Consider the following 21,519-nt stretch of genomic DNA (forward strand, 5'->3'; position numbering starts at 1 on the left):
AAATATGATAACATATTCTGATTATTCTCTATACATTAGAATACAGGAGATGCACACCGAAGCCATTCCAGCTCATCCCATCAAACGTGTATCCTCCCACTGGTTCATGATGGTCTAAAACCTGGGGTCAGTTAGGACAAATTGGTCATGTGACCTTCCAAACCACGCACACCTAACACCATTCAGCATTTTCTGATTGGTCAAGGTCCGTTTTTTGTTTTGACACCCTCTGACACCCTCAGCATTTATGGCAGATCTTCTAAAAGAGCGTCTCTATGGTGATTTGTTGGCCGACAGAGGGTCGAGAGTGAGGATGGTCATAAAGCGTGTCTGCTGTGGTCAGATAGGCTTCGACAAACATGCTGCACACAAAGTGTCTGATAGGAATGTTTGCACACGAGAGAACATTCCATTATTTTATATTCAAAAAAATGTACACATATCAGCCTTATCAAATAATACAGTGCTGTTTTTGGTCAGAGTTTTTCTAAAAGTGAGGATAATTTGTGTTCCTGAGAAGTTTTGTGACACCAGAGGTTCTTAGCAGTGAATGAAGGTTTTAATTGCTTCTTCACTGTTAAATAACACCCCTAGTGGCTATTTGTTTCAGCCTGTACACACAGGGCTAGGATTTTAACTTGTTCAGTGAAGCTACAGCTAATGTGCTTAAGTGTTAACTGATATCAACTTTTTTATACAATATGTAGAAAGTGCTGCACTGCTGGTGCACATGGCAAAAAAAAAACAAAACAAAAATTTATTCTATTTATTAAATCAAAGACTTATTATTAAAAAGAAATATCTAAATAAACAAATGTTCTTCATTATATCAAATGAACTATGCATGGCATTATTAAGTTTCACCACTTGTCCACCCATAAAATAAAATAAAATTAAATAAAATAAAATAAAATTAAATTAAATTAAATTAAATTAAATTAAATTAAATTAAATTAAATTAAATTAAATTAAATTAAATTAAATTAAATTAAATTAAAAAAAGATATTTAAATAAATAAATAATATTGCACAACTTGTATGCTTAAAATAAATAAATAAATAATACACTTTAAAATATAAATATTAATAGCTAAATTATATTCATAATTAAATGTTGTTAATAAGGCTAAATAAACTATGGCATTATTATTTGTAGGTTGCACCACTTGTCTGGACGGATTGATGGATGGATGGATAGGGCCAATCTAGAAAAATCATCTTGCTGCTCCCTAAAATTTCACAAAAACAAACAAACATTATATATATATATATATATATATATATATCACTTCCATCTCAATCAGATCTATATGATGGACTCTTTCTTATTGGGTGGGTCATGTAACCTAAATTATGCAGGGTTTGCTAGAATATGACACACAGTTTACCCACTGACATATCTATGCTTTAGTCCCCTTTCATTTATTAGCTTCCAGGTTTCATGAATCCTTTCCACAGCCGAGAAGTCAAACTAAACGGGTTAAGAATGCATTTAACAATTAGAAAGACAAAGAAGGAAATATTTCCATAAGCTTCTGTTCAGATCAGGTGACTTTCATGCTGCACGTCTGACTTTCCATAAGCTTAAAAGCTTGTTTCATTCATCACAGTTCACATGGCAGGGGTGTGAAACCAAAAAACGTGTATAAACTCAATCCTGTGGATTCCGGTGGGGGAAGATCTGCCTCCTCTCTCTACATGTAGGTCATGGTTTCTTTGTCTCTCCTGTTCTCGGCCGGGATACTATTTGACGTTGTCATGCCATTGATAGAAAGCTATTGTTGCCATGGAAATGTGCAACAAGTGATGGCAGTGGTGGGCTACAGTGGATGTGAAGAGAAGAGAAAGGGGCTTGTCAGTGAATTTAAGTGTAATGTTGAGGGAAGAAAGATAAATGCCCGTATGCTTTTGTTCGCTCTGGATGCATGATGGGTCAAGGCTGATTAAAAGAAGCAGCTGGCTGCATTCGGCATGTAGATGGAGCCGAACCGAAAAAGAGGGAGGGCCTTACTGGAAGATGAGACGTGATTTGTTGTTCATTTGTTTTAGGTCCCACTCAAACCTCTTGATGTAAGGCATATATCAAGGGTTTGTCTGCTAATTGCAAATATGTATGGAAATGTAAATTTAAACCACTCTCAGTGCATGTTAATACATGCTCAGTGATGTTTAACTTTGTTTTGTTTTTGTTTTTTTGTTTTTTTTGCTACATGTGTAGTTTATAAAGTTTATAAATCTGCTTTCTCAGTGTTTAAACTTCTACATTCTTCATTAGGAGTCATTTTAGAAAAGCTTATAAAACGGAAAGGCAATAAACTTTTAATGAATTTTCATTTTTAATCAAATATTTTTCCAGTATTTTTCTTTGCAGTATTCTTTCAGATTCAAGCGAGCATGTTTTTCTAATTATAACATATACACAGTTAATTTGCCAGAAATTATTTTTAATATTAATATTTGACATTTTTCCAGTATTTGATTTTTCCAATTTTTTTACTTCACATTTAGGTGGGCTTTTTTTCTAATTACATCAAAATACACACACACTCACACACACAAAACATTAACAAGTTGCAAATTAGTAAACAGATTTTTTATTTATTTATTAATTTTCATTCTTTGATTTCCTGGTGTGTTTTATTATTATTATTATTATTATATACAAATATACCGATTTATAAAATACTCTTACATGAGAGTCCATATAAAAATAGACTTACATGAAGATGATTTGTGATTTGTTATTATGTTGTTTTAAGTTCTGCTCAGTAACTCTTGATGTTAAATATGTACAGCAACAGTTTTTTTTAGATGAACAGGAAGTTAGACCATTTCCCCCTGCATTCAACATTCCCAATTGATCATTTGAACCTCTTTAGCTAGCATGGGTCTGGTCTTTTTGTCATTTTGGAAAAGCCCTAATCAGCTGTTTAGCTGAGTGATTGAGCATCTGCCATGACAAAGCGACTGTTTAAAAGGTACTTCTCCACTTTTATTCACACTGCGGTTGTCTGTTGCTATGGGTTTCCTTTGGAAAATGCCTGAACTTCTCCTCCTCCTTCTAAGACAGTAATGCTCATTTAAGCCCAAAACAGTGCTGTGTTTTATGACCCAGGATTCATTGCTGTAACTTAAGTTACTCTATCCAGTATGGCTGCCATCTGTAGGTGTTACAGGAGGGTCCTTGTAAAGGTCAACCGAATGGTGGAACAATAACGACAACACAAGCTGAGTTTTCTCTAGTAAATAGCATTTGTATTGTTGTAGATTACCCTGACTGCATTAGTAACTAGTCCTCCTGTTTTCTCTCTGGTGCCCCAGTCCCCTGTTCGGCAAATCAGTCAAACTGCTGTGTGGGAGCCAATATGGCGAACAGGGGACAAGTGTGTGGTCACTGCGGTCTGGGAGCTTTTGTTGAGGCCCAGGGGAATCAGGCATTATGTGGAGAGGGGAATTCTGCTGGACTTCTCAACGCCTGTCCCAAGAGATCCTGAAGCTGTTTTACAGGAAACAACTTCAAATCAAGAAATAAATAAACTGAAATACTAATCATTTTGAAAAGGAGGGTCAAACGGTAAAAAAGTAAAATATAAAAATAAATAAAAAGCAGTAAACTTAGTTATCACATTCTATAACGATGAAGATTTCATTCATTTTATTTTCACTATATATTTTCAATATGATTTTTCCGTATTATTTTGCATTTAGGAGAACATTGTATTTTTGTAATTAGAAATATACAGATTGTTCTATAACAGTAACTTACCAGAAATAAACAATTTACAACATTTTTAAACATTATACTTTTTAACTTTAACTGTAAAAGCATTAATGGATTATATTTTATGAGAGAATTTCACTCTTTCTACTTCAAAAATATTAGTTGCCATTTCTGTGTAATTATTTGAATTTCCTTGCAATTTCTGAGCAAGAAATGTTTCTACACCACATTTATTTTCAGTTGGGTCTGGAATAATTTTTTTTATATCTCAAATAAAACAAGAGTATTCTGCCCCACACATTTTGAATGGTTAGACATTTTTTAATCTTGATTTTTGCCCGGATCTGGTTTGAAATGCATTAGCTGTGATCTCAGAGCTCTTGCTGGTGTTGATGCTTGCATTCAATAGTGTTGCGTGAGCTCCTGCCTACAGTGCATACTAATACCAGGTTTTCTTTGGCCCGCTGGGGTGCACTGTGCATTAGTGATGTCACTGCTTTTGTTGTTTTGCAGGACACTAAAGCTTTAACCTACACAAAACAAACCAGCTTTATAGAGACGCTTTCAATGCAACAAGCAAAAAAAGGCTGAACAAACATCATGGTGGAAATGACTTTCACTCGTTCCAGTTTATGCATGCAGTTTACAGTGTGTGATCATTTCATCTGAAGTGTTGTAATAGTTTACAGTGTGTGTGTGTGTGTGTGTGTGTGAAGTTTGTCCACTAATGGACATAAATAAATGGCATTCTGCATTGGTAGGTGTCCCGCAGCTCTTGATGAACTTTCACACTGCTTGCGCAAGAAGTCTGCTTTAATAAATGACATCCATTAGCATTACAAAGCGCAGTACTAAAATGACGGCTGAGGCTGAGCTGGTGGGCTGGACATCTACGAGGGGGTCTGCGCTCACCTCCTTTCTAGAGCCAGACACACACACACACACACCGGGATCAAGGAGGAGGACGGTCTGGATCAGATGGATTTTGAAATGGATATCACACTTGCAAGCTGAAGGATGAAGACGTGTAAAGTGCATATAGATAATAGGAGAAGGATATACAGATGCAATTCCAAGCACAGTCCAAACAAGTGTATGGATGCTAGGACTCCAACTGTGGAAGATCATCCCAAGACAAGCAGCACAAGGCAGAGCTACAAATACATCTGTAAGTCACATCTCTTATATTCAATACAAAGTCTGATACCACTATTGAAACTCTTTTTGCATTCTTTTCTAATATCTAATGTGTTCTATTATGATTAATCAAATTTCATTACAAGTAGCTTTTCCACAAACTGAGGCAAATAGTAATTTCTAGAAGGTCATTCACACAAACACAAAACACTATCATGTGGAAAACATAAATTAAACAACATATGCTGTAACATAAACCTTAATCTACATAACTAAGAAAAAAAATCACAATTAAACTAAATGCCATTAATTGTGAAGCATCACTTCAGAAAAAGTACACATCAAACTTTACAAAAAAAAAAAAATTTTGGTATATTTGGAGTCTTTTACAGTTAAAATGACAATCATTTAAAGTGTAAATGTAATATGAAAGTATTTTATAAAATCTTAGAATGTTGTTTATTTTGTTATTAATTATTAAAAAATATAAACATTTATATATATTTTTTAAATTGTGGTCTCTTACTTTTGACTCCCTCTTCTACAGTTATATCTGGCATTGTGTTTCATACGGCTGATGTACATGTTTTACAAAAGAACAAGGAAGTTACATTTGAGGAACACAAGTGATTTATTTACATGGCATACGGACGTTTCCCTGATATTTGAGATATCATTTTTTGGTTTGCATTCTTCATGTTGTTATTTAAAGTATTTTTATTTATTTCATTTGTGTCCAGATGTGAAGATGTCCCTGGTGCTCTTTGGAGTGATTTTGGCTAATGCAGTGGTAATGTTGGAATCACATTTGTTTACCTCATTTGTGAAATTCTTCAAGTATGATCTTATTTTGGCATCTTTTTTCTTTATGTGTTTAACAATGAAGTTTAAAGGTATGTGTGAACCAACTCAATCATGGTCCGACAGGCTTTTGGGTGAGTAAACACTGTATTTGTGCCACTTAATAATTAATCCTATAAAGATTATGTACATTAATTCTGTAATCGGATTAATAAAAGGCTTTTTAGTTGTAAAAAATGTCCACCTTCAGGTTGTGGTTAATGCGACTGTTTGCTGTGAAATCTTTACTGATTTTCATGAAGTAAATGTAAGAATAACTATTGTTATATATTGTTAACATATTAAGAGGATCAGTTAACTGAAGTAGCTCAGGTTTACTTGATTATACACCATAGATCATTTTTTAATCATATTTATTAAATAGAATCCATTAGGCTGTTAAGGAATATAAATTTTATTGTGTTGTATTGCATTGCATGTTTGAAAAATCAACAAAACGAATCATTTAAACATATCTTAGGATTGATTGGGATATATAGTGTGACAACTGACCATTTACAGTACATGCTATTTTATGTAACATATTGCCATTATTAACAACATCTACACCAAACTGCATAATTTCGCTCCGTTTGTGCCTGTGAATAAAATTGATGCGCACAATATATAAAATCCTGATTCAGTAGATCTCAACCTGTTGCAGATGTGCCAGACTCTAACCTTCTGATCCAGAAGGATGCAGTGTACCATCTTGTGAACACATCGTTCACTTTCGAGCAAGCTCTGCGTTACTGCCGTGGTCAGTCCAGCGGCCTCACAACCTCAGGGGTCCGAGAGGATGAGGTAGGGGCCCGGAAGTTACTCTCTCAATCCAGCACGCAGGGCCCAGTCTGGTTCGAAACCAACAAAAAACAGAACCCTACAACTCATCTGGTGCTTCCCAAACAAAGTAAGTCTGCTTATGATGTTGGTTACAGTATGTCAAAATGTGACCCTGGACACAAAAACAAGTCATAAGTAGGCCCCTATATCAAAACTTAATTTTTGATTAGCAATACTAAAAACTTCATTTGGACAACCTCAAAGACGAATTTCTCAATATTTTTATTTTTTATTTTATTTGCACCCTCATATTCCAGATTTTCAAATAGTTGTATCTCATTCTTAAAATTGTCCTATCCTTACAAACCATACATCAGTGGAAAGCATTTGTTTTTTTTTTTCAGTTTTCAAATGATGATTAAATCTCAATTTCAAATGTAGGCTACTCTTATTACAAGTTTTGTGGTGCAAGGTCACATATCTCTGTAACTCCACAGAAACGATCTTCAGAGGATTATCTTTCACGTCTAAGCACGGCTATGCGCGTGTGAACGCGTCTTTCCCGCCGCTGTCGGGGGTGAGCGTTTGCTTGCGCGTGCAGTGGGACCCGCGGCGAAATGACGTGTCCACGGTGTTCTCGTACGCAGCGCGCGCTTTCGTCAATGAGTTCCAGCTGCGCGGAAAGACAGACGACAGAAGAGTCCGCCTAGCGCTTCTCATTCAAGGACAGCATCATCGGCACAAAGCCGAGCTGCCCGTTGATGGAGAGTGGCACCATGTTTGCGTCACGTGGCGCTCGAGCGATGGATTTTGGGCCATTTACGTGGACGGGAAAACGGGAGATTCAGATAGAGGGACAGCTCGGGGAAATGCAAGGGATATCCACGGAGACGGGATATTTATATTAGGCCAAGACCAGGATACTTTTGGTGGGAATTTCACGGAGCCGTTTTTTGGAAACTTGACTGATCTGAGCGTCTGGGGTGAAGCTCTGGAGTTAGAACAGGTGACGGCGCTGCACACCTGCTCGCAGCTGACCAATCACAGAGCTTTATTCAGATGGCAGGACTGGAGCCTCACTGTCCATCAGTCTGTCCAGAATGTGTCTGCGTTACTCACCTGTCCAGGTCAGCTTCATTTACCCACCCATCTGGCAAAATATCAGAATATCCTACAAATAACAACAAATGTTATTATTATTGTTGTTGTTGTTATAAACTATGGTTTAACAAATAATTTTTTAGCACTTTTTAATATTTAATATTTGTATAATATTTATATTTTTTACATTTAATATTTTGATTTAATATTTAAAACACGTCTTTAGTCTTTGATAGATAGATAGATAGATAGATAGATAGATAGAGAGACACCGAAAGATGATAAAGAATTTTTAGATTTAATTTAACATTTAAAACATACTATTAAAGGTAATATTACTATCATATTTGCTATTTAATTTAATTCTAAGTGTTCAAAAAATGTAGTTTGTATTTTTATTATTAATAATTTTATTATAACATACAGTTTTTCACTATTTATTTTTTATATGAAATATATATGATATGATATATGAAATATTGAAAAAATAAAGTATATGTCAATAATAATAATAATACAAAATAATAATAATGATTGTATTATTATTATTATTATTAACTTACAGATTGGATCTGTTAGATCTTCTGATATTTAACAAAATTATCTTATTAAAATTATCTTATTAAATAGATAAATATTATTCAAAGTATACATTTAAAGCTACAATTACGAACATATGCTTCAGTTGTTCAATATTCACAATTTTTTATTATATATGCAATAATTAAAATAAATAAAGTGTATGTTTATAATAGTAATAATAATGATGTCGATGATGATTGCTATCGTTATTATTATTATTATTTGTTTACAGATCCTACTTGGATCTTCTGATATGATTACTTCAGTATTAATTTCAATATTTAAAACAAACTTATTTTTGTTAAATATTTTGGCTAAAATTAAATTAGCTATTTAATGCGTTTCTAAGTGTTGTACATTTAATATTATATATTTGGTGTTATAATAAGTGTTTTGTTGTTTCAGCTGAAATGTGATAATAATAATAATAATAATTAATTCATTTAAATTTCCAGTTAACTTGTGGTGGATATGCCTGTTTTTGCAGGGTCCCTGAAGTCAACACAGAAACAGGAAGAGGAATGTGTGGTTTTTAATGGCTGGTCTGACCGTCAGCCTCAGTACAGCACTGCCCCCTGCACACACACGCTCCCCTTCATCTGCAGAGTCAGCAAAGGTGTGTGTGAGAGAGAGCAGGCACAGTCAAACCAAAAACTGTTCAGGCACCAGATATCATTTTTGATATTTTTTTACTAGTGGATGCAGGACCGTATAGTTAATTTATGTAAGTGAGGATAGCAAAATAAACTAAACTGTGACATATTATACCCAAAAATTCTTCATACAGTGGACTACCAGTAAAATTTGTGACCAAAAATTATTCAGACACTTTGCTTATTCAGACCATGTTTTGCTTAAGTTTTTTTCTTTAACTGCTAATGCAATCTTTTTACATCAAAGGCTTAACAAAATTAAGCATTGCATGGTAATTGGTGGAAATTGGTATTATTTAATTGTGTACTTAAATTTAACAGCTATTCAACCAAATTCATTAATTTCTCAACTATAGCGAATAAACTGTGACAATGTGAATAATGTTGAATGTGTCTGAGTAAATTTAGCTTTCACTGTGTGCGGGAGTGAAATAAAGTGTGAATGTATTGAAGAATGTGAGCTGTGACTGTGTACAGAGTGACAGTGCAGCTCTCTGATCCACAGACCATTATCTGAAGATGAAGAACGTGAAAGAATCTCTGACGTCCAACCCAAGCTCCTTCATGCAAAGTCTCATGCAGTATGGCGTGGTACAGTCGATTTCTAAAAAGTGCTTTCTCAGCATGACTATTTTGCACACAGTATTAGCACACTATCATTGTTAATAATCAAAAATAAAGTTTAAAAGAAACCATCTCACTTGTATTTTGTCCCATGTCTGTCAGACCGCAGACGATGTGCTCTCTGATGCTGTAGATGGGCAGAGCTGGACCTCAGTGTCCCGTCTGTTGAACGTGTCTGAGCAGGCTGTTTTGAAGGAGCAGAAGCAGCTGGAGGACAGGGACATGGTCTCTCTGATGCATGTTCTCTCTCGGGCCGCTGACCTGCCCAGCATTGCCAACCACAGCCGGCGTGATGCAGAGAGGCTCGGCCAGAGCTTCATCACCATTGCAGATTCACTCATCAGCCAAGACAATGTCAGCAAATGGAACAGCATCAAAGAGGTGATCTATTTGTTAACTACTGATTATTTAAAGGGTTATTTGATGATAGTCTGCCACACTTCTTGAGAACATTTTTGCAAATGTCTTTTATGAATTATAGATCATTTTTTTATATTACTCTCATATATATCTATATATTTTTGCAGTAGATTTGAATTCTACTATCTTGTATTCCAGTTTTCTAAACCATCAACTTGCCACATTCCACTTGTTTTTATTTATTCGTTTAATTATTTTATAATTCTGTAAAAACTACTGCTTAAAAGTTTGTGATCAGTATTTTTTTTGGTCCCACTTAATTATTAAACTATATTAGGTGGCCTTAACTACTATGTACTTACATAAAAAAATAAGTACAATGTACTTATTGTGTTCATATTGTTTTGTAAAACACTTTTGCTGCTATTGAGGTGGGATACGGGTAAGGTTAGGGAGAGGGTTGGAGGTATGGGTAAGTTTAAGGGTGGGTTAAGGTGTAAGGTATGGGTCAACAGTGTAATTATAAATGTAATTACAGAAATTAAATACAGATGTAATTACATGTAGTTTTTAAAAATATATATGTAAAAACATGTATGTACACAATAAGTACATTGCACTAAATTATTAATTAAAATTTAAGTACATAGTAGTTAAGGCCACTTAATATAAAGTGGGTTCTTTTTTTAAAATTGTTCCAGTTGTTCAAAAGTGAAAGTAAAGACATTCACCTAATATCATCACTACAGCACAGCTGGTGTGTTATATTTTCTTTATGCAACCATTAAATAAGTTCATTTATGAAGTTAATATTAGTTGCATTTTACATACAGTGTGACAGGTTTGTTTATTCATATATTGGGTTTGCATCAAAAATAATCCGTGCTTTGTAGGTAGTGAAGGGCCCAATGGCAGTCGTGCAGACTGTAGACCGTATGGTGAGCAACCTTAACTCTCTGCTGACAGACGACACAGACACTGTGAAGATACACAGCGACAATATCAGTGAGTTACACAGACATACAGAGCAACAAGACTGACATGCCCTGAAATTTAAACCTAAGTCAAAAACTGTGGTCCTGTGTTGCAGAGCTGCAGGTCCAGCAGAAGCTGCTGTCTGAAGGTTCTCACGGTTCAGCGTTTTGTGGGATGGATGTGGGAAATCGTGACTGCATCTCTGTCCCAGCTGCAAACATGAAGGACCTACAGAACAATGGTTTGAATATTTAAACCAGGAGATAAAGTATTTTTGATTGATGTGTTTTTTTTTATTCCTTTCCTTATTTTTTATATCTTGTGCTTGTTTAGGCTTCAAAAAGGTGACTTTACTGAATACATGGTACAGCTCTGTGAAATGTCTCTCAGAGAGAGAGGAGAACATTACCCTTTTCCCTATAGTCAGTGATGGATCTCATAGGTAAGAAATGAATCAACCTGTCCTCCAACCAATACGCTTGTATAGGTCGTTTGTCCAAATCCCTGAAATACGACCCATCAGAGCGTATACTACAATTGCGCTCCTATCGGCAAAAGGTTGTTTTCATATTAATGTTTTGTACTCTTTTATTTGCCCTCTGGTTTGCGTTTCGTGTAGCTCAGTTAGTAGATTATTGCGTTATACCTTGATATGTAATCATGCTATCATGGGATCAATCCCAGGGAACGGACGTGCACGAAAATGTATATGCTCAATAAATAAATTTAGCATGATTTCTGTGAGGGTTAGGTTTAGGGGTTGGGTTAGGTGTGGTCATTCGAACGAATAAGCAACCTAGTAAAATATGTAGGAAATACTGTGAGATCGGTGTAAAACGCCCACACATTGCATTTGAATAAACATGCGTTTTGATTGGTAATGACGTTATACGTCAATTCATGACGACAGACGCAACGCGAAACTGTCATTATTTTTAAGTAATAAATGCTTGCACAAACGACCTATATGGTCGTTTTTTGTTGGAGGACAGGCTCATATGAATACAGTATGCAGATTCATTGAATTAATTCAGATCATCTGTGTCTGCGTTACATGAACACACTCTTAAAAATAAAGCTGCCATAATGGGTTTTCACAGCCATGCCAAGATGTTCTAAAGAACCTTTTGTAGAATGCAAAGATTCCATTGATGTTAACAGTTCTTAATGAAAACATAGATGCCAATAATGTGTGCGATACTTCAAACTAGTGTGATACTGCAGGAAAATCCCTTATTACAGAATTAGCATTTTTCAGTGTAATTACAACATGAATGTGTTGTCATATTGCTGATGGTGTGACTGTGTGAATCAGGCATGTGCGAACAGTCTTGGGCTCATCGGTCATCTCCAGTAAAGTGCTGGCAGATGGACAGCCGATCAGCATGGCCATAAACTTCACACTCCAGCACAAGATTCAGGTACAAGAAATAGAATGTATCATTTTTATTGTGGAAGCATATTTTCTAAATCCATGGACTCGTTTCTGAAATTAGCTTTGGCTAAAGTCAGTGTAGTGGATGCCAGTAAAACCATTAAAAAAAAGTTATAGGAATCATTTAACCACATGTGAGTTCCTCACAAACCTAGACGACTTCCTTTTTTCCATGGAGCAGGTGATTTTGCTGAATGTCAAAGCTGCTGCTTTGCATACAGTTTAGTCACAAGAGGCATTCAAGCTCCAAAAGCACAAAAAGCAGCTTAAAAGTACCTTAACAGTAGTCAGTATATGCATGTTTTATTCCAAGTCTTCTGAAGACGTAGATTGATTTTTAAATGTAGACTGCTGTTCACACATCTGAACAGTAGTATGATCTATCATTTTAGGAGAACCGATTAAAATGAGAACTGATCAGGGTTGAATACTGTGTTGATGGACAGTTACGCCTGACTTCAACTACATTGCTTCTCTTTTTCACTCTCTAGAACGCCTCACTGAATTTGACACCTATCTGTTCTTTCTGGGATTTCGACCTGATGTAAGCAATTTTCGTGTACTTATTTAATTAATTCTCATATGCTCTCTTATATGTTTTGTATAACTGATGAAATCTTGTTTTGTCTTGACGCCTCAGGCCAGAGGGGGGAGGGTGGTCAACAAAGGGTTGCACCTCTATTTCCACTAACAGAAACTCCACTTCCTGTTCCTGTAACCACACTACCAACTTTGCCTTGCTGTTACAGATCTCTGAAGTTCAGGTAAAGAGGCTTTTAATAAGAAGTACCTGCAACAGATGAAAAATCATAGTACAAAGAATAGATACTGATCTTACTTTTATATTTATATAAATATTTTTATTTGATTTCACATTTATTTCAATTGCCAAAAAATTCTCTTTTTTTAATCAGTAGTACATGACAAATCAAATCCTACTTCAATTCTTTGTGTGTGTATATTAGCCAGATCCTGATCATCAGACAGGCCTGCAGATCTTCAGTTTGATTGGCTCTGGCGTGTCTCTGTGTGGTCTCATCTTCACATTTATTCTCTTTGTGGCTGTTGGGTGAGTTTCCATGTGTTTGTAGGTGGGAATATATATATAAAAAATAATAATAATAAAAAAGAGTGCTGATCCACTGTTACTGCATTATGTGTCGTTCTCTGTTTTCCTCTAGCGTTCCAAAGTCAGATCGGACTACAGTTCACAAAAACCTGATCGTGGCGCTGGCTGTAGCTCAGCTTCTTCTTATTTTCAGCGACTGGGCTGAGGGAAACCAGGTGTGACATCTATATGTGTCAACATATTCTTTTTTTATTCATCAGTGTCATTTTATGCATCAGTATGTCACAACACTTAATACTTGATAAGAAAAGACTGGAGAACTACAAAAATAATAATTTGTTTACCAAAAAGTTAATGGTCATCACTGCCAGATGCAAAAATAATATATGCCATTATGTCCCTTATTTATTATACAAATTAACAAATAATTAATTGAGACAATAGTTTGAGAATAGTTGCTCCATCTTATTAAATTGTTGCCACCATTTTATAGTGTTGACAAACTAATCATATTTTGAACATCACACATGTTAAATGCAGCAGCCATTGTGTGTGTGTTTAATAATGCTGCTAGATACTAATATAACCTACTTAAACTAAGGGAAACGATCTGAAATACAGTCCCAAATGATTTTTCTTTTACCTTTTTCTTTCTTTCTTTCTTTCTTTCTTTCTTTCTTTCTTTCTTTCTTTCTTTCTTTCTTTCTTTTTAAATAAAAAAATACTGAGTCTAAAATAATATATAAAAAAATATTAAATAAATGGTGAAATATGAAAAGAGGATATTAAGACTTTGATATTGGCTGTTTTTATACATTTCTTCATAAATATCAGATGGTATTGATAAAAAAACAGTAGAGAAACAGCTGTGAGATTGCCACATAGGAGTGTTTTCTTTAGAGGTAAATCACAGCAGTGTACCTATCTATTTCTATTTCTATGTAACAATCAAATAATATACTATGTACTACTGATAGCTGGTATGGGCCTGTTTTTTGTCAGCTTTTGAATGAAGCATGTGTATGTTGTTGTGGAGCAGGAAGCCTGCTGGCTGGTGACGGTGCTCCTGCATCTCTTTTTCTTGTCGTCTTTCTGCTGGATGCTGGTGGAGGGCTTGCTGCTCTGGAGTAAAGTGGTCTCTGTGAATATCAGCGAGGAGAGGCGCATGAAGCTGTACTATGTGCTGGGCTGGGGTGAGAACTGTGTGTGTGTGTGTGTGTGTGTGTGTAAATAATTATGATTCATGTTCTGTTTGATTAACCTTCCTCTCACACATTGTGTCTGTATTTGCTTTGTCTTAGGGCTGCCGGTTGTTATAGTCGCTGTAACCTTGGCAGCCACTTTGGATCAGTACAAAGCACAACAGTACTGCTGGCTGAACCTGCAGTCGCACGTTATTTGGGCTTTTGCAGGGCCTGTGCTCTTTGTTTTGGCCGTAAGTATGTCACAAGTGCGCAGTTCCTCGAGTGAGTGTGTGTGTTTGTGTCAGAATAATTGTCACAGTGGGCTCTTATTTGCTTTTGAGCGTATGAGTATATATGGTATACTGTTCTGGGCCGAGTTTCCTGATAACGATTGATCTTAGCGCTTAAGAGGGTTTTCTATGAATAATTTTGTGATCGATCGTTATTGTTTCAGTGTGTTTTCCAACAATGTACTTAACACAGTTGCATGTAGCTGTGCTTTAAGTGCTACTTAGGAGTCGCTGTCCGTTTGTCGAGTGCTGAAATGTCACGCTATAGAATGGCTCTTAATTGTAGTACACGATCGTTTATTGACGTTAACTTAATGCTGCATTCCAGACAGACAACTTGGATATAATAACTATAATACGATACAATATTAAAGTCTATAATATTATACTTTACATAATAATATACTCTATATATTTATATATAATGTTAGGTAAAAAATGTTAGCCTGAATGCACTGTAAGCTGCTTTGGATAAAAGCGTCTGCTAAATGCATACAATTATTTCAATCAATTTATTTATACACAGTATAGAGAGAGAGAGTGAGACGTTATTTCAGATCAAATACATAGCTGGTTTTCGTGCACTTCAGCAAGTCATTGACATATTTTTTTCCCCCGGTCTTTGAAACATTTCCTACATTACTTATTTTATTTTTACTTATTTATTTACTTTTTTTTTCCAGTCATTTAATTTAAATGTGTATTTCTATATTTCTGCCCTTTTTAATTATTTCATTTATAAATTAATAAAACAAAAATAAGAAAATGAGTTATAAAGTGTACAATAAAGCACAATCAAATCCTTCTATTATAATCACATTGCGCTTGAATCAAGTTAAAGGTGTAATCTGCTGATTGTCCTGCAGGTTACAGAATAAATCTGTTTTCTTACGATGCACTTAGGGCTTTACGATTACTCCAGAGCACTCGTAGATCTACAATGATTTTCAAGTGCTACTTAAGTTATGATGATTTTGAGAAACAGACCGTGATATTAAGATCAGTCGTACGATCATTTTTACGAACTTCTTAGGCTTACAAAGCTTTTGGGAAACCCAGCCCTGATGATTTTAAAGTCAACATGAAATCTATTTCCTAAATGGCTTTTATAGATCTTTTTGTGAAAGATTAATCTGTGCATATGTTTGCTTTTTAAAAGCTTTTTTATGTTTGCTTTTTTTAGCCTTGTAATGTTTAATCAAAATGTCATAACTGGATCTTCTCTCTGGTGATTTCTCTCCAATCATTTAGTCTTCCTCCGTCCAATCAACAACATCTGGATAGAATCAAGTTTTTTTTTGTAAATTCTTTTTAATACATTGCACTGCATAAATTAACCTTTCTACTTCTGATTCATCACGGCTTTAAAGCAGTCTGGACCGGAAAGGACACTTTATATTAAAATGTCAGCTAAATGCATAATGTATGAATGCAATGTGGATATTAAATGCTAATGATCAGATTTTTAAAAATGTAATTCAAATTAAAATTTAAGGTTGTTAGCACATCAAATAAAGTTAAGGGATCGTATCAACAGGAAGCATATTTTCTACAACCATAAAATACATATTGTACATTTCTGTATATTATAAACTCCATATAGTTACTGTCCTTTGTAGTATAGTGTTGTGGTGAACACAGATTTTTGTAGGCCAAAAATTTCAGATTGCTGCATGTTTTGTACATCATGATAATCTTCACAAATATGATTCATTTTGAAGCCTTGATACAGCAGCCAGATGTAAATAGCTAAACATGTGCTATAAATCAACTACACGTGACTTCATCGTTAAGCTTTTTACTCTTTCAGACTTTATTTTTTTTTAAAAAGGTTTGGGATATAATAATTTACTTCAATGTGATTATTTCAAGGCTGTAAAAAGTCGTGTTTTCAGGGCAACAAAAAGCTAAAAAAAGAAAAAGTAAAACATAAAAATATTTAGAGCTAATGTTCATCGCAGATGTCATTTTAGACAAATATACAAAAACCATTTAATCATTTACTTAAGTGTTATGGAGCTAAAATGCTAACTCTTTTCTGATCCTACAAAGATACATCATCCCTGCTGTGAACATCACAGAGTTATTTATTAAAGGCACAGCATAAAAAAAAAAAACAACAAGAAAAAAGATTGAGGCCACAAACCTTCACAGCGATAAGTTCACCTGTTAAAGTGAGGTAATGGGACATGTGGTTCTCTGTTCTTAGGTCAACGCTGTGGTGCTTTTTCGGGTCGTAATGGTCACAGTGTCCAGTGCGCGTCGCAGAGCCAAAATGCTGACGCCCAGTTCTGATTCCAAACTTCACACGCTGGATCTTACCTGGTGAACGCTGTTTCCCTTTCAAACTTCCTTTGAAATAAAAACAGGCCAGAGCTAAGAGATAGAGAGCAGTTTCAGCCAGTCGTTTCTCATTATTGTACACATTTCTAGTTCTTCTCTTATCTTGTTGAACAGAGGAAGCAGCGAGAAAGCACCTGTTTGCCAGTAACTCATTTATTCCTATCAGCCACCTGGACTTGAGAAGATACCATAAAAAACAGCCACAGAGACTCGTTTGTCCTGTTATATAGATACTTCCTACAATGAATGAGCAGAAATGAATCAGAAGTGTCTGTATAATTAGCTAGTGTCCTTGAAGAAGAGTTTCAGTCATACTGAAGTAAAACTGAGCAGCCTAGCCAATGCATTCAGTAATATGAAGGACTGATATTGTGTTTGTGTGCACACGCAGGGCAGCGACGAGGCCAGTACTGATCCTGTTACCAGTGTTAGGTCTGACCTGGCTGTGTGGAGTGCTGGTGCATTTATCTGTTGTCGTGGCCTATCTGTTCATCACACTCAATGCTTTTCAGGTAACACTCCACACGGCAATCATTCACATTTATTTTCAATTACGATTTATCTTACAGTGATTATGAAATCAAAATTCTGTTGTCACATGGACATTGTTTTGTCTTGTATTATAAACTCTCTCCGTTACAGTGCTCTATTGTTATAAATATGTGTGTTACCTGCAATAAAATAAATATTAACTGAAAAAAATATATATAAATAAAATAAAACTTAGTTAGTTGCCAAAGCAACATTTCTAAATTTAGGTTAAATTTAAAGTACTTAAATAATTAAACTAAAACTTTAAATCTATATAGACATATATTTATAAAACAAAAACTACTAAAGTGACAAAAATTGCTATAAAAATTTTCTAGATAGAAATCGATTCAAAATATTAATAAAAACTAAAATATTATCCCAATGATGCTAAAATAACACTGCAATGGTGTGCTTCCACAATATTTATTCATTTTGATGTTATTTATTTTTATTTTTACTTTGTTTTAATGTGTGTGTGTATTAGCTGTAATTTATGGCTTAACTGCTATGACCTTTAGAGAATAAAACTTAGATTTTTGAGATTTGAAGTAAACCTCCTTTTTCTCAGTCTATAAGTAATCATTTTAAATAACTGTGACCTCGGTATTGACAAAAATAATTATGTTTTTCATCATCTTTGACCAAATCGGCCAGCTCTGACTTTCCACGCACCTTTTGCCTTCCTCTTAGTCAGATTCCAGTCTGTCAACACATTTGAAATGAACTTCCTCTCTCTGTTTTCAGCTTCATGTAGCTCTCTCGTACTGTGACTCTTTCTTCCTCCCATGTCTATAATGAATGAGAGCTGAATTCCCTCCCAGAGCTTGTTAATGTAGATTTACTGTGTGCGTCTGGGAAAAAGATAAAAGAAGCAGAAGACAGATCGAGAAAATGGAGGAGAGGAGGAGACATGAGCAGAGTCCATCACTGGAAGGAAACTCTTCTCATATAATTAGCCAGTGCAGATCTGTCTTGCAAGTTTTATGATGCAGGAAGAATATGGACCGTTCCTGTTAGGTGTAATATATGGCTGATTCAATGCTAACTGATAACAAGAGCGGAGAATAAATCTGAAGTTTTGAGCTAAATGTCCAACAAAAAAGTTTCTCCTGGTTATTTTTAATAATAGATTTTAAATAATAATATATTATAATCATATATCTTTATAATAACTGTTTCTTAAACCACAGACACTGAATCTTCAGCCAATTCGTCAAAATGTAGATCTTACTACATTTATATTTTAAATTTAAGAATTATATTTATAAATAAATAGAGTAAACAGTATCTTAAGCAATTTTGATATTTTGGCACAGAGATATTTAATGTTAATTATACTATGATTTTCATTTAAATTCTTTCTTTCCCTCTCTGTTGCTTAATTTTAAAATACAGTAATTGATTGAAACACACAAAACCTTATATATCCTGTCATTTTACTCCCCAAAATCGAAAATAAAGAAAAACGAGAAATTATTTTGCATATGGCAGTATGAATATTCATTATATTTTGCATTTAAAAACAACATTGTGACATTATTTTCATTGCAATTCAACACTTTTGCACCTCCCTTTTCAACACTTTTTCAACACTTTTCCACCTCCTCAAATTTTATTATTATTATTATCATTATTACTATTTGTATGGTATTGTATTTGTCAAATTGAATTTCACATTTTATTTTAATTGAATCCCTCGTGTCTGAAGAATAATTAAATGACCCATAAATAAGCTTCATTTTCTTTATTCAGAATATAATGTTTGTTTCAAATCATTTGTAAGTTTGGCGATGAAATTTGATCCATACGTTTCTGAGATTGACACAATCAGTTATTTACAACTTATTTTTATTCATGTATTATTGCAAAAGGTACAGCAGAATGACCCATACACGCTATTATAAATGAGCTCTACATATAAACCTCTTTAAGTGACATTTCTTTGCTCAGTGTTGTTAACATTATAATCACTAGCATGAGTGAGGGGAAATGTTATTTTATTAACGGTCTCCTCTCATTCTAGGGTCTGTATATTTTTCTGGTGTATGCAGTTTACAACAGTGAGGTATGACTTCTACAGTACAGTATTTATCAATTGGTATTTCTTTTATTTCAGTAGTATTAGGAAGTGATTTACACTGCTTATTTTACAACATAATGCTGTTTCTGAATGTTTCACGATAATGTAGGTGCGAAATGCTATAAGAAGAATTCAAGACAAGCGAAAAGCTTTGTCATTTACAGTAAGACCGTATTTTTGCTCATTTGAACAGTTTCAATCTGTTTCTCTGTTATTGTACTCACTTTTGATGTCATTTCCTCTTGCAGAACTGCTCACAGCCTATCAGCTTCTTGCCCTCCCAGAAGTCTCCCAGTGCTTCATGGGTACACAGCCTGCCGACTCGTTCCAGCCCAGAGAGCAGCGAGAGCTCGACTCCCATCACCACTTCCACAGCCGACTCGCTCGTCTTTAAGAACGGTACGTCAAACTCATGCGAATCCACCATCTGCAGCTCAGTTTACTGTTGCTTTCAATCAATATGAATTTTAGAAAAACTAGATTTGCTTACATGTAGCATCTCTGTCCTTTATATCTAAGAACGGTTTAACGAGGACCATATTGTGAATTTCCCATTGAAACCAGCCAACAGATGTCAGGTACGCTGCAAACCACACATGGTTTTCACTGATATTATATACGCAGCACTTAACCGTGCCAATAATACACATATCGTATTTTTCAGACTATAAGTCGCACCTGAGTATAAGTCGCATCAGTCCAAAAATACGTCATGATGAGGAAAAAAACATATATAAGTCGCACTGGACTATAAGTCGCATTTATTTCGAACCAAGAGAAAACATTACCGTCTCCAGCCGCGAGAGGGCGCTCTATGTCTTCAGTGTAGACTACAGGAGCACTGAGCAGCATAGAGCGCCCTCTCGCGGCTGGAGACGGTAATGTTTTCTCTTGGTTCATTTCTCTCGGTTCATGTCAAATTCATTTTGATGAATAAGTCGCACCTGACTATAAGTCGCAGGACCAGCCAAACTATGAAAAAAAGTGCAACTTATAGTCCGGAAAATACGGTAATCAAATAGGAATTAGGCTTGTTACAATAACCAGTTGTTATCAGATTGACCTGGCTTGATCTTACAGCATAATCTTGTGTTTCAGGTGGTTCAGCTGACAGCCTTTAAGCCCTCAGGTAAAGAACTGTTTCACATGAACATGCTGCTGTAAGATAATGTGTCCACACTGAATCTCTAGGGGGCGCACTAGTTCTTCACTAGCAAAGGACTCATGCACTTTTCAACAAATGACACTGAAACCATAAAATCTGAGCTTGAAATTTGTCAAAATAGAATCTGAATACGTTTTTTGCTTCTCCACAGGCTGTTGAGAGGCCAACTACACTACAGTTCTGCATGGACCCGTGTCTTATCCTGGGATGAAGATGTAGCTCATTCTGTGGAGGAGCGAACACTGCCTCCTCCGCAATCCTGCAGGCCGTCTCATTCCCAGAGCTCAGTCTGTGTTGAGCGAGTAAAGGTTTTCTGATAAACATGGTACAACTGTTTCAGCAAATGTTCAATTAGACTGCGCTCAGCACGGAGCGTAAAGAATACGGTCATCGTTTTATAATGTACAGATGTTATCAGAGTAAAGAGGCTCACAGTAGTCAAAATGGACAACCTGAGCATTATCACACTATTAATTGTGACCAGACAACCGAATGAGTTGTTAGTGATTTTCAACTTCTATCAATGGAGATTCACATTCAGTATTTTGCAGAATAAGAAAACTGGGGACAAAGAAACCTATCAGCTGTTTGATCTTTCTGAAGAGACTGTGCAAAGTATCTATATATCATTTCAATAACACAT

The 21,519-nt window shown here is 35.2% G+C and overlaps 1 protein-coding gene across 3 annotated transcripts; it reads left to right on the plus strand.

The window, feature by feature from the left end:
- The first annotated feature begins 4,637 nt into the window (after window positions 1–4,637).
- adgrd2 (adhesion G protein-coupled receptor D2) lies at window positions 4,638–21,235 on the plus strand. 3 transcript variants are annotated; one of them, XM_059503207.1, is made up of 26 exons: window positions 4,638–4,889; window positions 5,599–5,648; window positions 5,745–5,793; window positions 6,363–6,608; window positions 6,979–7,608; window positions 8,652–8,780; window positions 9,323–9,408; window positions 9,544–9,822; window positions 10,695–10,806; window positions 10,892–11,017; window positions 11,110–11,218; window positions 12,092–12,197; window positions 12,703–12,755; window positions 12,852–12,975; window positions 13,177–13,280; window positions 13,393–13,495; window positions 14,317–14,473; window positions 14,582–14,715; window positions 16,964–17,079; window positions 17,489–17,609; window positions 19,655–19,696; window positions 19,821–19,874; window positions 19,960–20,110; window positions 20,231–20,289; window positions 20,810–20,840; window positions 21,028–21,235. In XM_059503207.1, exons 1-26 carry the CDS (start codon window positions 4,739–4,741, stop codon window positions 21,033–21,035), a joined length of 3,330 nt encoding a protein of 1,109 aa, XP_059359190.1. In that variant the 5' UTR covers window positions 4,638–4,738; the 3' UTR covers window positions 21,036–21,235. The 3 variants fall into 3 exon arrangements, with proteins under 3 accessions (XP_059359190.1, XP_059359191.1, XP_059359192.1); XM_059503208.1 differs by having other exon boundaries at window positions 14,320–14,473; XM_059503209.1 differs by lacking the exons at window positions 19,655–19,696; window positions 19,821–19,874; window positions 19,960–20,110; ... (1 more) ...; window positions 20,810–20,840; window positions 21,028–21,235 and adding an exon at window positions 18,376–19,054.
- Window positions 21,236–21,519: the final 284 nt, after the last annotated feature.

This window comes from Carassius carassius, chromosome 21, assembly GCF_963082965.1.
Source record: "Carassius carassius chromosome 21, fCarCar2.1, whole genome shotgun sequence".
Lineage (NCBI taxonomy): Eukaryota > Metazoa > Chordata > Actinopteri > Cypriniformes > Cyprinidae > Carassius > Carassius carassius.

Excerpts from the sequence above, each read along its gene's own strand:
- adgrd2 (XM_059503207.1), top strand. The coding sequence starts at position 4,739 with ATGAAGACGTGTAAAGTGCATATAGATAATAGGAGAAGGATATACAGA. Across the intron at positions 9,823-10,694 it reads AATGGAACAGCATCAAAGAG|GTAGTGAAGGGCCCAATGGC; the intron begins GTGATCTATTTG and ends CGTGCTTTGTAG. Across the intron at positions 17,610-19,654 it reads TCACACTCAATGCTTTTCAG|GGTCTGTATATTTTTCTGGT; the intron begins GTAACACTCCAC and ends CTCTCATTCTAG.